This window comes from Cupressus sempervirens, chromosome 3 (assembly GCF_028749045.1).
Source record: "Cupressus sempervirens isolate cs-2001-9-10 chromosome 3, ASM2874904v1, whole genome shotgun sequence".
Lineage (NCBI taxonomy): Eukaryota > Viridiplantae > Streptophyta > Pinopsida > Cupressales > Cupressaceae > Cupressus > Cupressus sempervirens.
The window spans coordinates 1,117,324,595-1,117,338,617 of NC_143120.1; the positions used below are offsets into that span (position 1 = coordinate 1,117,324,595).

Consider the following 14,023-nt stretch of genomic DNA (forward strand, 5'->3'; position numbering starts at 1 on the left):
TCAAGATGATGATAAATGTTTAATAAAGGAAGAAGAAATAAATACGATTCTTAAGATTCAAGATGTGAAACTGGTTGATAGTCAAGAAGCAGATAAGTTTATGGGTACTATTGATGAAGATAGATATGATGCACATTACATGGTGTATAAGGAAGCTCATATTCAAAAAGAGAACTCAAATAATCTTAATGCTGATGATATGTTTTCTTCTAATAATGTTTATGCAGGGATGCAGATTTCATGTATAGTGAATCATGCTGGAAAATTTTCTGTGACATTTACAGCATTAAAGAATCAAAACTACAATGTGGAGAAGTTGGATATTATCTTTGTTTTTCTTGTAGATATGCTCATCCTAGTTCAAAGAAATTGGAAAGTTCGAAAGAAGAATGAGATTCATTTCTACAACACATCATCTCAAGAGGACTTGAGATTCATTCTACAGGGGAGTATGCTGCAGTGGCAGAGAAGAGAAACGCTATAGGAGGCAACATTGTTGAAAATGTAATAGGGAATTTAATGTTATGTATTAAATGCTTTTATTTTTTGAAGTTTGTAATAACGGCCTACATGTGGTGGCATACCTAGAGTAGCAGTTCGATAAGCTCTCCAGATATAGCCACCTAGGACCAGGTGTGTGGATCTTAAATTAGAATAATTTTTTTTAGTTCGTAGGTGGAGTGTTTAATGATTTTTAGAATCCAATAATAGGTAGTAGGCAGTTTTTGGAATATTCCTGACTTAGAAAACGACTGTCTAATATTGGTAGAAAAAACGTTTCAGATTCTTATCCTTTTTTTGGATAGAAGACATTCTTCTTTTCTAAAATAAGAAGAAAACGTTTCACATCCTTTAATAGGAAAAAGAAAGTCAGTTTTAAGGGTGAGCCAGTCGGCTATGTAAGACACGAATCGAATTTGGAGAGATATGGAATTTTTTTTTAATTTTTGTGCAAGCTTTCGATGGTCTAGTTTTGAACGGATTTTTCTTATCTTCTCACTGGAAACAAGTTGATAGTTTGCAGAAGATTAAAAAGTTTTAGTTTTGGGTCGAATTCGGTATGTTTGCAGAAAATTAGTCTCAGTGCATGGGTAATATCTCCCAAATGCACCGTTGGATTTCTCTCAAATTTTTATATGTTGTTTGAAACCTAGTTATGCAAAATATCAACTTGTTTCCAATGAGAAGATAAGAAAAATCCGTTCAAAACTCAGACCATCGAAAGCTTGCACAAAAATTAAAAAAAACATTCCATATCTCTCCAAATTCGATTCGTGTCTTACATAGCCGACTGGCTCACCCTTAAAACTGACTTTCTTTTTCCTATTAAAGGATGTGAAACGTTTTCTTCTTATTTTAGAAAAGAAGAATGTCTTCTATCCAAAAAAAGGATAAGAATCTGAAACATTTTTTCTACCAATATTAGACAGTCGTTTTCTAAGTCAGGAATATTCCAAAAACTGCCTACTACCTATTATTGGATTCTAAAAATCATTAAACACTCCACCTACGAACTAAAAAAAACTATTCTAATTTAAGATCCACACACCTGGTCCTAGGTGGCTATATCTGGAGAGCTTATCGAACTGCTACTCTAGGTATGCCACCACATGTAGGACGTTATTACAAACTTCAAAAAATAAAAGCATTTAAAACATAACATTAAATTTCCTATTACATTTTCAACAATGTTGCCTCCTATAGCGTTTCTCTTCTCTGCCACTGCAGCATAGGTCGTCATCATTCGATCCTCCGTCTAGTCTCAATATTCCTTCTTCGTCTAGTTCCATTCTCGTCTTTCCTTCATGATCACTTTCGTCGTCACTTTCTGAATCTGTCGATGCTGCCTCCTCGCCGACCATTTGTGTGCAGGTCAATTGTGAATCTTTTGCCTCCGCCCTCCATTGATAGGGTATTTCATTTCCAATCATGTTTTACTTTTGCTTGCACCAACCAATCCGGTCCCAGAATAGCATCATATCCTTTTCGTTTCAATGGAATGACTACGAAATCCAATAAAAATGGTTGCGTACCAATGGTTACCGATTGCGCTTTCAAGATTTTCAACGGTTTGATTCCATGCTAGTCTACCATCAGCAATTGGAATGTAGGTGGCCAGAGCGTCGGCTTTTCCAACTTCTTCCAAGTATCCTCCGGCAACACATTCACACTAGACCCTCCGTCGACAATTGTCTCTGTCAGAACATTTCCAAAATCCCCATCTCGACAACCGTCGGATGCCGTCCGGAGGTGAGTGCCAGCAGCATTGGGTCTGTTGTCATCACTTCCCTACTGTCCCTTCCTGTGTCTTCCGTTGGTTTCGGAAACGGTGTTTGATTCAAAATGGTCGTCCGTAACTGGGGCATTGTGAGGAGGTCACTTATCTTGATCGGTATCTCCGTTTGTAAGATCTGTCGTACAATGTTTTGTTCTGCGAAGTTCCTTGCCAAGGTGCCGGTGATGTCCTTCAACTGAGATGTCCCCGCCGACGATGCCTTTGCAATTTTCGCCTGCGCTTCCCCCAATTTTCTCTTTTCCTCCACTTGCCTCCGTGTAATTGCCAGAACCTCCTCTACATCCGTGCTGATAGTGATCAAGTTTACTCCAGACTTTGGACACTTGGAATCTTCGTGATCGCCGGGTCCGCACCACCTACATAATAATTTCAATGTGTTTGCCGCTGTACAATCCCGCGCAAAATGACCCCACAAATTACATGCTCGACATTGAACGATCGGCCGTCCGTTTGCATCAGACTAAGTGCGATTGTGGCTCCCATTAATATTGTTATTATTCGCATTGTTGTTATTTTGCCCTCTCTTATTATTCTTGTACCCTCCATATGTGGCACCTACACTATTCGTATTTCTGCTATTGCCCGACGGGGAAGCCTCCTGTGTAAGAAACACCTGCGGAGATCCTCTTGTCTTCATGTTAAAGGGGCACTCTTTAGTGGAATGACCTATGATCTGACAAATGTCACAAAAGTGGTTCTTCGGACACGATCCTTTAGTATGATCGTCGGTCTTACACTCTGTGCACCATAGCTCACTACCTTTTGGCTCCTTCTGCATGTTTTTAAACTCCTTCATCATGCGAACCATATCCTTCTGTAGGGCACGAACCTTCTTACTGCTACCTTCGTCGTCGCTGCTATCATCTCCGGCAGGCTCGTCGTCATCAAAATCAGAGGAGCTAGTTTTCTTCTTCTTTGTCTTCTGCTCACTTTCAAGGTCCAGTGCTCTGTTATACGTGTCCACATATGACGACGGTGGCACAATTTTCATTTTCCTCCGCAACTTCGAGCGTAGACCGTCCACGAACCATCTTTTCTGCAATCCATCCGCCGGCTTGCTTTCCATTTTGTTTATTAAGTCTTTTAATCTCCTGGCGTAGACACGGACAGTTTCATGCTTCCCCTGTTTGGTATTGAAAGTCTCTGCTACGATTTCATTATCATCCCGCAAGAGTTTAAATTCCGCCAGGAACTCCTTTTTAATGTTATCCCAGCTATTTAGCTTTTGTGGATCTGTATCCGAAAACCAATCAATCGCCACACCCCGTAGGGTTGCCGAAAATTGCCTGACCCATTCGTTGGCATCTGTGATTCCATTTGCCTGCCAGATCGTCTCACATGTCTTACAATGTCAGATGGGGTCGGCTGTACCATCGCCCTCAAACTTCGGCAGCTTTACTTTGGGTCCTGCCATCGGAACTGAATTTGGTAGAGAGGCGTTACTGGGTCTTGCAACACTGGCGCTGTTTACTCCAACATCGGAGGTTTGCACTCCCACACCGGAGGTTTGCACTCCCACACCGAAGGTTTGCACTCCCACACCGGCTGTCTGAACTCCCACACCGGAGGTCTGAACTCCCACACCGGAGGTCTGCACTCCCACACCAGCGTTCTGAACTCCCACACCGGAGGTCTACACTCCCACACCGGTGGTTTGAACTCCCACACCGAAGGTCTGAACTCCCACACTGGAGGTCTCAACAGCTGCGAACCTTGGTGAAGAAGAAGGATCTTTTGAAGTTGTCTCCCGTGGAACTGTATCTCGGACGAAGAGGTCACTCCACGCTCGTGCTCCCTCGGCACTCCGAGCCGTGCGAGTTGATGCTCTTCCGTCTGAATTCTCTTCCCTCGGCGAACACAATTTCAAGAACACCTCCTGTGCTTCTTCCACCAACTCCACCCGCTATCGAGTCTCCTCCAACAATTCCTCCGCGCTTTGGTTTCCGTTGGCAATCTTCTAGAATCTCCTCCAGCGCTCTGCCTGCTGTGCCAGAATTAAATTAGCTTGAGCTGCGCGAATCTCATCTTTATCCTTCACCGTGTTCTTATTTTTATTCAACAGATTCGGCATTTAATTTCCATCCACCTGCCTGCGTACCAAGTCCATCGGGCAACGGCGCCAAATGTTTACCGTACTGGTAAAGAAATCAACACACACAGACAATGGAACACGAACACGGAACAGCAGAATTATATTCGCATATGCCAGACATACATTATGCTTCATAATATCCGTAATAGTAGATGATTATTTACAATGATCCCAGACGGGATATAAATACTACTGCCGAACCTTCCCGAAGGAGTCCGTCGGCCACAACATTACATCTGTTACAAATTATTTACTCGTCAGCTACAAAATACAAAACATCGACGACAGTCAATCCGTCGGCTACAGAAACACAGTTGGAACCATCCAGTCGACTGACATCAGTAATCGAACCTCCCTAGTCCCTTGGTTTTCTTTAAATGTCAAGTTCATGGTTCAATTCCTTTTGTGCCACACTTGATATTTTTGATACAAACACCTTTGTCACAGTTCAAATTTTTCGAGTTTCTTTTCTATGTAATTGAACCTTGAAATCACTTTATCTATTGCAAAAGGCTTTGAGCTTTTGAACCTGTTTATACTGGTTGAATCACATTGAACTTGGTTCAACTTGGTTCAACATGGTTCAATAATCTAATGTGTTTTTCTCAGGCAACAAACCCGTGGTGAATCCCTTCTCAACAACGGACACTTGGCAAGATATGGAATTGTCAGCCGAGTGGATGATAGTATATTATGGCAATGATGTCAGTTTATCCGTGGCATACTAAGAAGTGAAATGTTGTTACATCATACAATAAATCAAAGGACACCACATCATTTATGTGAATGGATGAACTCATGAGTTGGACGACATAAGGTGACTAATTAATATCCCATGTGAGAAAGTTATGATGATTGTGCAAGGTGACGATGGGAAAAGGTACTCGTTTATTAAAAGCATTGCGAGATGTCCAATCGGATGGACTTCGTAACAAGTAAATCCTTCCTCGATTTTTGGTTTTTAACAACTTTGTTTTTAAAAAGGACATCATCACATCGAAAGGTAAAAAAATTTCAAACACGGAGCAGCAAGCATGGAGTGTTGAGGTTCAAGGAGTTACTTTCTTTTCCGGTTCTTGAATATCCAAGGAAATTTATAATCTTTGGTTTAGTTCATGTTCTGTGCTATGAGATTTGGTGTTGTGAAATTGCTTTGGGGAGCTATGGAAGACATGAAGTTGGTAATGCACTTTTTCAGCAATTGTTCTAGTTTGGAGTGTGAGGGTCGTGTGATAACAAGTACTAATTTGAGGAGTGTGCCTGTCGAGTCCTTCCATTCCCAATACATGGATAAGGTAGAGGAAACCTTTGCATCTGAAATATTTAATAGTGGGTTGATAATGGTTGTTGCCTTCCCTCCTGCCGCTATTTGTCCTGAGTTGATTATGGAATGTATCAACCATTACGACTTGAAGAGTCAATGCATAAGAGATAATAAAGGAAAAGTGTTGTTACCAATTAAGAGAGAAAATATGGCTTCCTTTTTTATGATTCTAGAGAAAACATTAGTTGAGTTCTCCCCCATCCAGTCTTTAGCTAAGTTCAAAGAAGCTCCTGACAAATGCTGCAATGTCATTGCATGCAGTTGGACTAAAAAGTTTTACAGGGGAGGGTCTCGTCTTCTAGTCAGTCTGAACAAAAACCACATGAAATCTTTCATTCACGACTTGGTTGTAATGTTACACTGAATTAGGGGTGCTCAAGATGCCTTCTTGTTTGAAGATTGGATGCTCTACTATATTGAGATGGTGTTAGAAGGAAAGCAGTATTTTGAATGGGCTGAACTGGTTGCAAGTTCCTTAAGGCATTAGTTAAAACTAACCCAAGCTCTTAAGAAGGATTTCTACATGTCATCCTATCTTATGTATTGCATAGCTTGTATTTGCGTTCAATCTCTTAGTCCTCTGCCTCTTGAACCTTGGAATGATCATGCGGCCATATATAATTATTGCCCTCTTTTACAGAGAAGTCAAGTTCTTGAAGAGTATAGGAAGGTTCATGATGTGTTTTCTGGAAAATTACCTTTTGAACTCGCAAGGATGCTTGATTTCCATATTTACCCTGAAGCCCTTCAGTTAATTCAATCCTTCGGTAGTGCTTTTATTCAATTCCCTAAGTTTTCATATATTAGGATAGGAGGTTTTGAAGAAGAACCAATAAAACTGCTCAGGTACGCCTTTGATTGTTTTGTGCTAGCTGAAATTTGTAGACAACTAGTTGTGGTAGTTCGAAGGCATTTTCCAAAAGAAAAATGGGATAATGTATTTTCAAACAAACTAAGAAAGTTGTCTTGCCAAAATTTGGCTCATGCAATTAGTGTGGGTTGTGATTTATGCAATTTTAATTTCCAATTCCATACGGCAAGGAAGAACTTTGACAATAAAGATTTTATGAGAAAGGTGTTAGGATTAGAAGATGCAATTAACCCTTCTCCTCACCTTGAAGATTTTTGGGAGGATTACTCAAATGAAAAAGGAAGTTCAAAAAAGAGAACACTCCTGAATGCTAATATCTCAAATCACCTCTTTTCAGCTGAAGATCAACGTAAAGGGAATCAAGGATGATGGTTCAGATCTGATTGAACCATTGTTTCTGGCACAAGAGATACTAGAGTCATAATTCAAAGGACTAATCCTGTTATTGAACGAACCAAATCTTGGGTCCTGAGAAAGATATAGGAAGGACAAGATCAATTTCAGACATCAAAGTCTACAGCTCGTACACATCATCCTTCCCTTGTTGACACTATTCTTTCTCCCAATTATGCAGGTAAGTTTGAAGTGAAATCCACCTCAGTCATAGCAGATATTCAGCCAAGGATCCAGAGGACCAGGTCAAGGACAAAGCACAAGAAATAGGAGGAAATGGCATCGCAAGAAGTGGAATCCGATGGTGAGGGACCTCAGATTCAAGGGGTCCTGGACAGTGTTCCGCAAGTGGTTCAGGCATTTGAGACTCCTACGAGAGAAGGGGAAATGGTGAGTTCTTCACCGGCCGTACCTAATTGACTTACGAACTCGGTGAGTATAAGAAAAGGAGCTTCACACCACTTGTTATGCCAACCAAAGATGTGATCAATAAATACATAATTAAAACTCCTAAGCAAAAGAAGGCTAAGAACGCTACTCCCCTGACCACCAACCCAAAAATAGGGGAAGTAATAGTCGAAGTGGCTCTGTTCAAACAAAAGGAAGAATCAGATGATTTGAGCTTTGGTGATTTTCAGGTCACCAAAGTAGATTTGGGTATATTGAACCGTGAATCCAAGGAACACGTGTTGGAACATTCCACCCAACATATGCTCATGCAATCTCAAATGGATGCAAAGGAAAAGAGAGAATTGAAGCCAATTATTGCTGCGATGGCCAAATACATTGAATCCCTAGGCGGTAAAGAAACCCTACAGCTAATTCAGTCTTTTCAAAGCTTTGACCCCACTTCTCCTGATAGCAAGAAGTTGATGAACCAACTTGAGAAAGGCAAGTCAGTGTTACTAGCAATGAATAAATGGGTTGATGGCATTATTGAGAAGGGCAGGGAGTTCATCTCCGAATCAAGTGTGACAATCAACGAGGCTGAAACCCTATTGAGCGAAGTTTAGATGCAATTGCCTACTTGGGAAGCGGAAGAAGGAAAGTGGTATGCTAGCATAATGCAGATTAGTGAAGTTGAGAAGTGTGGCACCACTATGTTCTTATCTGAAAATCCGTTTAAATCAGTGGACACTTGTGCAATATATGTCCTTAAAAAGAACCTAAACTAGAGAGTTTCCGTCACCAAGTCTATTGTACTTAAAGCTCAGTCTATCGAAGGAGAAATAAAGGAAATGTATAGTGGGATTCTGAAAGATATGAAGATCATATGCCTGACCTATATGTAGCAGGGTGAAGAACCAAGCTTAGATTTTGAGTTGTTGCTAAAGGAGTTCGAGGAGAATCTTCAGGCAATTAAAGAACTAGAAACTCCTTTGACAGAGGATTTTACTGCAGTCAGCCAAATTGAATCAATGCTCGCTCTTTGCATTGATCACTTCCCGGGATATGCGACACAGCTTGAAAGAATGAAGTGGGATAAAAAGGTTTGGCATGTAAGGTTGTTGAGCCTTAAGAACCAAAGTTTGAATTTTATGCAAGAATTCACAAATGCCTTCAGGCTGTGGAAGATGTGCAGACTGTCAACTAGCAATGAAGAACTTCTCGAGGATTCTGGGCGTGGAGTTTCCACCTGAGCTCGGATTTCCTTATTTTCTTTCTTTACATATTTTTTAAGCTTTGAGGACACGTGTCTTGTTTTGACACGTTTAGTTTTATTCTGTTTCATTGAAACTGCTCGAGGATTGAGTTTTCAGGGAGATCCTTGAGCCGAAAAACTATATATTTGGAACTTGATAATGATACAGGGGTTAGAAAAAGTAGGAAGAACTAGAATAGTTGTGCTGATTACTCTGTTTTCGAAAGTAGCATTTTGAACTTATCATATTTTGAATATATACTATATGATATTGCTTTTACATCTAGCAACTGTTAATGAAAGATGATAACAGTCATTTCATATAAGGCATTTCTGAACTTTGTATCAACTTGCTGACAATTACAGAACTGTGTTGATTGTGTCAATTTTTATGGTTGATCATTTTGCGGTAGTTCAAATTATACATTGAATTACCTAGGAGTCACATTACTTAGTGAATATGCTCTCTGATAAATGATTGATTTGTTCATGATATATCTCTTTGATAAGTTTGTGTGTGATTTGAGATTCTTTTGCTTATGGATTCATGAAAGTTGTGTATTTCTTTGGAATACATTCTCGATTCATAAAATTTAATCTAAAGCTGTCTCCCAGCCCCTTGCATAAGTGTAGTGAGGGTTGCCTTAGTGCTTTCTGGTAAAAAGCAATTTGTAATCTAGGAGATTCATTGTAAATCTTTAAAAGGGAGCTGTACCTTAAAATTCAGAGGGAGGTCATCTGCCAGACCTACCCAACTATTGTGAATCTTTTTGTCTTTCAAAGGGGGCAATAGAGTAGTCCAAAAGGAAACAAGATTAAAGACAAATCTCTTCACCAACAATGTGTTAAGATATGCCTAGAAATAAAGATAATCAGCAATTAGGAAGAACAAAACAGATACAAGAGACACACAAGATTATCTTGGGAAAACCCTTCGAGATGAAGGGAAAAACCCAGCCATGTTACATTGCACAACTTACTCTACTCTAAGTCTACATTTTATTTTATAGCCTACTGTATAACAGATGCATCACATGGTGTGGCTTTCAGAAGCAAGAGACCAAGCCATTCCCAATTGTTGCCCTCTAGATAAAGACAAAGTTGCTTGCATAGTTTTATTTGTCCTTAATTTCTATCAACACTAGTTAAAAACTATCGAATCAAACACATAAATTGATGTTCTACCTGGATTTCCAGATGACAAAAGAGCTGCTACACAATGTAATAAATTGTTAAAATGTAAAATGTAACACAAGCAACAGACTGATCCTGAGAAAACCACGTGAGGATAAAAAACCTGACTGGTTAAGGTAATTTATTTTCAGATTTTAAGGTATTTTTCAAATAAATAAGTGTTTTACAACCCCTATCAAGCATATCACTACTTCAGCTTTCTAATTCTGAGCGATACAAATTACTTCTTATGAAGTTAACATTATCAAATTTCAAATTCAAAGAGACAAGGACACCTTTTTGTTTCAAATTCTATTTTTCTTTCTGTTGGGACAAAATCACCTCTTTTCATGAGGCAGTAGTTAGGAAACCACCCCTGCACATAATCAGCATTTCTATAAAAGCAAGTTCTGTAGGTGGATTCTTTAACTAAGGCTTGCCAAAGTATTTTCCTTTGAGGATGAGCATTACTCATAGACCCAAAAAAGATCATTTTCATAGACCCATTACAGATATTCAGTGATCTGGTCAATAAATTATAACACGCTCCCAAGTTGTCTAACGAGCTGTTCTCCGAGTTTATCACGTAGTCGCATGTGGAGGCATATTTATCTGGGGACTGGAATTCAATCCTTCAAGGAAATTTAGAAAATTTAATTTAGATAGCTTCGATCCACATTTTAAAAAGATTTTATGCTTTAATGCAAAATGCTCTTGTCAGTTGTAACTTTAAAAATTATCAGATACTAGAACAAACAGGTTCAAGTAGAAATAGCATCCATTCTCCAAATTCATGTGCCAACTATCAAGAATCTGAAATCCGTCTACATTACATTGCAATTTTGAGTAAATAGTGCAAGCATTCACCTCAGTGAAATTTTGTCATATAGATGTGATATCATATCATAAGCGGATGGCAGAAATGTACTGGGAGCGACAAATTCGATTTGAAATACCTTCTTTAGTTCAATCTTTGGCAGAGCACCCCGGTGATAGAATGTTGGCATAGGAGATGCTCTAAATGTCATACTTTTTCGAAGCATCTTTAACTCAGCTTCCTGCTGCTCCTGCAGATTCATGAGAAGCACATAAGAACATTTGAAGCACACAAACCACCTGAACCAATATTTAAAAGAATTAGAATCTACCTAGGCAAAGCAAGAGAAAATAGAATTAAGGTAACAATTCATTGGCGAGAGACTGCTCTATGTAAAACCACACCTTTGATTTGGCTTGCAATTGCCTCTTTTCCAACTCTTTTGCTTTCGATTTTTGCTGTATTTTGGAGTAGAACTGAGCAAATATAAAAGACATGTTATAATATAATTCTCTTCAATCTCAAAATCTGGATCGAATCATATCAAAGAGATTGGATTTCAAGATAACTGAGATCCATAAAAGAATGCTATCCTTTGCATGAAATAGAAATCACCTCTTTACGTTTTTCAGCTCTCGCGTCACATCTAAAGCTGAAACTGGATGCAGAAGCAATAAGACCAGGCTTGACTTTCAAACTTCCAGTTGGCTTAGAAGTTCTAAGAGCAGTAAAGATAATTTAAGAACTTTTAACGGAATAAATCTAAAAAGGAATCAGAGCATATAAGCAAATGAACAAAATGAACAATATACTAGAATAGTAGTTAGTCAGTCTCCATATATTCAAGATAAAAGATGCAAGGATTAAAACTGATGAACATCTACCTTAGTTTTAAATACAGCATAAATGCAAAAAATAACTATGCAGTAGATTATAAGCGTGTCTCAAAGAATGACATTTAATAACTTGCTCTTTTTTAAAAAGCTTATTAGCATAGCCAAACAATTAGATCTCACAGCAATCCCAAAATCTGCTTTAATATTCGAAAGCGTTAATATTAAGTGCACATTATGATCTACTCACTTCTTTCCAGAGTTTGACAGTTTTGATAATGATTGTGCAGCATGCTTTGCAGAGAACTGCATACACAGACAAGAAACCAAGTTTTGCAGCATTTACCAAACTCGTCAAATACAGAATACTGCATATTATCATGCCTACAACTTGTAAAACAGTAAATCTAATAACTTAACACTATATGAACCTCATCTGGCTTTATCTGTGTCCTTACATGCCTATTTCATTCAGGCTTTCCAAAAACTCCTCATGTCTACAAAGATCCTTTTACCTGGTACCTTTTCTGGATAAATAAAAGGTTCAAGTGCAGGGGGCGGAGGTCTTTATGTTATAGTTGTAAAACTTGTTAGAAATGTTTACAGAAAAAATTTAAGAAAAACATTTATGCAGGAAACAGATATTCTGATGAATTTTACCTGGTCTTTTTTAGGAACTGAAGAGAGTGGGGCACTTTCTGCGGTTGGACACAGTGAGACATTAGTAACCACTGCATCAGCAGGTAGCACTCCTACAGAAAACTTTTTGTCAGTTGCTAGGGTGAATGGTTGTGGAACAGTATACTTTAACCTGGTCGCTCTAACTTTTATTGGCTGATGATCCGAACCATCAAACATTGATACTATATCTTCTACAGCTGCAATCTGAGATTTTTCTCCATTATTTCCTTTAGAGCTAAAGTCTGTGCTACCTCTTGATCCAATCTTTACTACATCTGGAAGCAAGGTACTCGGCTGAGGGAATCTTGATTTTTGAATTTGAGAAGATTGCTTCCCAATTTTTTCAAGCACACTTGAACCAGACATAGGGGACTTCACCTCTGACAAATGATGTTTGAATATAACACAGTTCCTCTGCAATTAGAGTACAAAGTAACTATCATATTGACCTTCAGACAAATGATTTTCTTTGGAGCATAAAATGATAGAAATAAACCTGAATAAAAGGAAATGAAATTTGTCAACTTGAGAAAAATGCAAGGAAAATAAATAACTACTTCACAACATGAACACTATACAAACTGACTAGATAATTTATTTTTACGTCAGAATACTTCAAACACTGAATTTACACAGATTCCTATCAAAATTAACAAAACACATTAGAAATGTTTTTGTTATGATTCTGGAATGTTCAATTTTCTAAATATTCCAAAGTAAAGACTTTAAGTTCCAGGCCACTTTTTTGCTATTGCCTATAAGCTACCCAGTCCCCAGGAATGGACAAGTATGATAACACAAAAGAGTTGCACCTAGGACTCTCAAAATCCTATGAGCAATAACTGAATATGAAAATAGTGGGGGATCACATAAGATATGGAGGATCAAGGAGAGGGAACACGTCCTAAAGAATATAGCTTTTTGGCCATGCTTTGATAATCAATGTGGCAACAATGGTTTCAGCTCAAGGTGCTTGCAGCCTCTTGCCTTTCCCTGCCACTGTTCAGAAATAATTAAATTAAATTACCTCTTAAACACCCTTTGCTGACTAGAAATCAACAAGCCTGCATCTCTGATTTCTCTAAGATCACAGTAAGCATAGAAGGACCACAGAAAAAGCAAGACACAATACCTCAGAGTCTTCTTCTGTATTTTCTTCATCTTTATGCTTAGATTGGCTCTTCCTCTCATTGCATACTTTAGGCAGATGTTTATTCTTGTCATGATATGCTTCTTCATTTATAACATTACTTGCTTGAGGAATTGTTTTTTGTTTAACCTCTTTTTTTTCTGCAGCCTCTTCATATTCAAATTCTTCCGCTAGCATTACAAGTTCATGTGACCCAGCTGTTTGTACAGTTTTCGCATCAAGGGTATACTTTTCCTTCCCAGATGCCCCCAAATAGGAAGAGAGCTTATAGCCCAAATTATTAGAGAAGGAGCTATTATCAACACTATTCTCCATTGTCTGAGAATTCAATTCAATTTTTGTACATGTGTCCATGTAACCTTCATCCATTTTACCAGCTGTGGAAAAGCTTAGAGACCTTGCCAGGACATGATTTGTTCCACAGTCATCCATCACTGCAGCACAAAGTATAGCAGAGTCAATTTAAAGTTTCACTATGTAGAAAATGGCACTAATAAATCAAAGATATCTTACAACATGACTGCAGGCTTATGTATATCAATGTCATAATGACCACACAGTGCTGAATACCAATGCCATGTTACCAAACATTGCTCACTATTCATCCAAACACGCAAAACCAACGCTACACAATATTATAATACCAATTTGTGTCTTGACTTTTGACTCTTGACTACTTGTAACTAAAATAAGTGCAGATTACCCATTTGATTGCAGTTGCAAAGAATACATATAGAGGAGCAGAATAATT

At 38.6% G+C, this 14,023-nt stretch overlaps 1 protein-coding gene across 1 annotated transcript in view; it reads right to left on the reverse strand.

The window, feature by feature from the left end:
* The window catches only part of LOC149570713 (uncharacterized), a 41,559-nt gene that overhangs the window by 25,331 nt on the left and 2,205 nt on the right, over positions 1-14,023 (reverse strand). The window contains exons 2-7 of the mRNA XM_089823245.1: positions 13,255-13,706; positions 12,102-12,536; positions 11,692-11,747; positions 11,224-11,326; positions 11,013-11,084; positions 10,748-10,858 (exon numbers count right to left, since the gene is read on the reverse strand). Coding sequence (XP_089679371.1) covers positions 10,748-10,858; positions 11,013-11,084; positions 11,224-11,326; positions 11,692-11,747; positions 12,102-12,536; positions 13,255-13,704 — 1,227 coding nt within the window. The 5' untranslated portion in view covers positions 13,705-13,706. The remainder of the gene's footprint in view (positions 1-10,747; positions 10,859-11,012; positions 11,085-11,223; positions 11,327-11,691; positions 11,748-12,101; positions 12,537-13,254; positions 13,707-14,023) is intronic.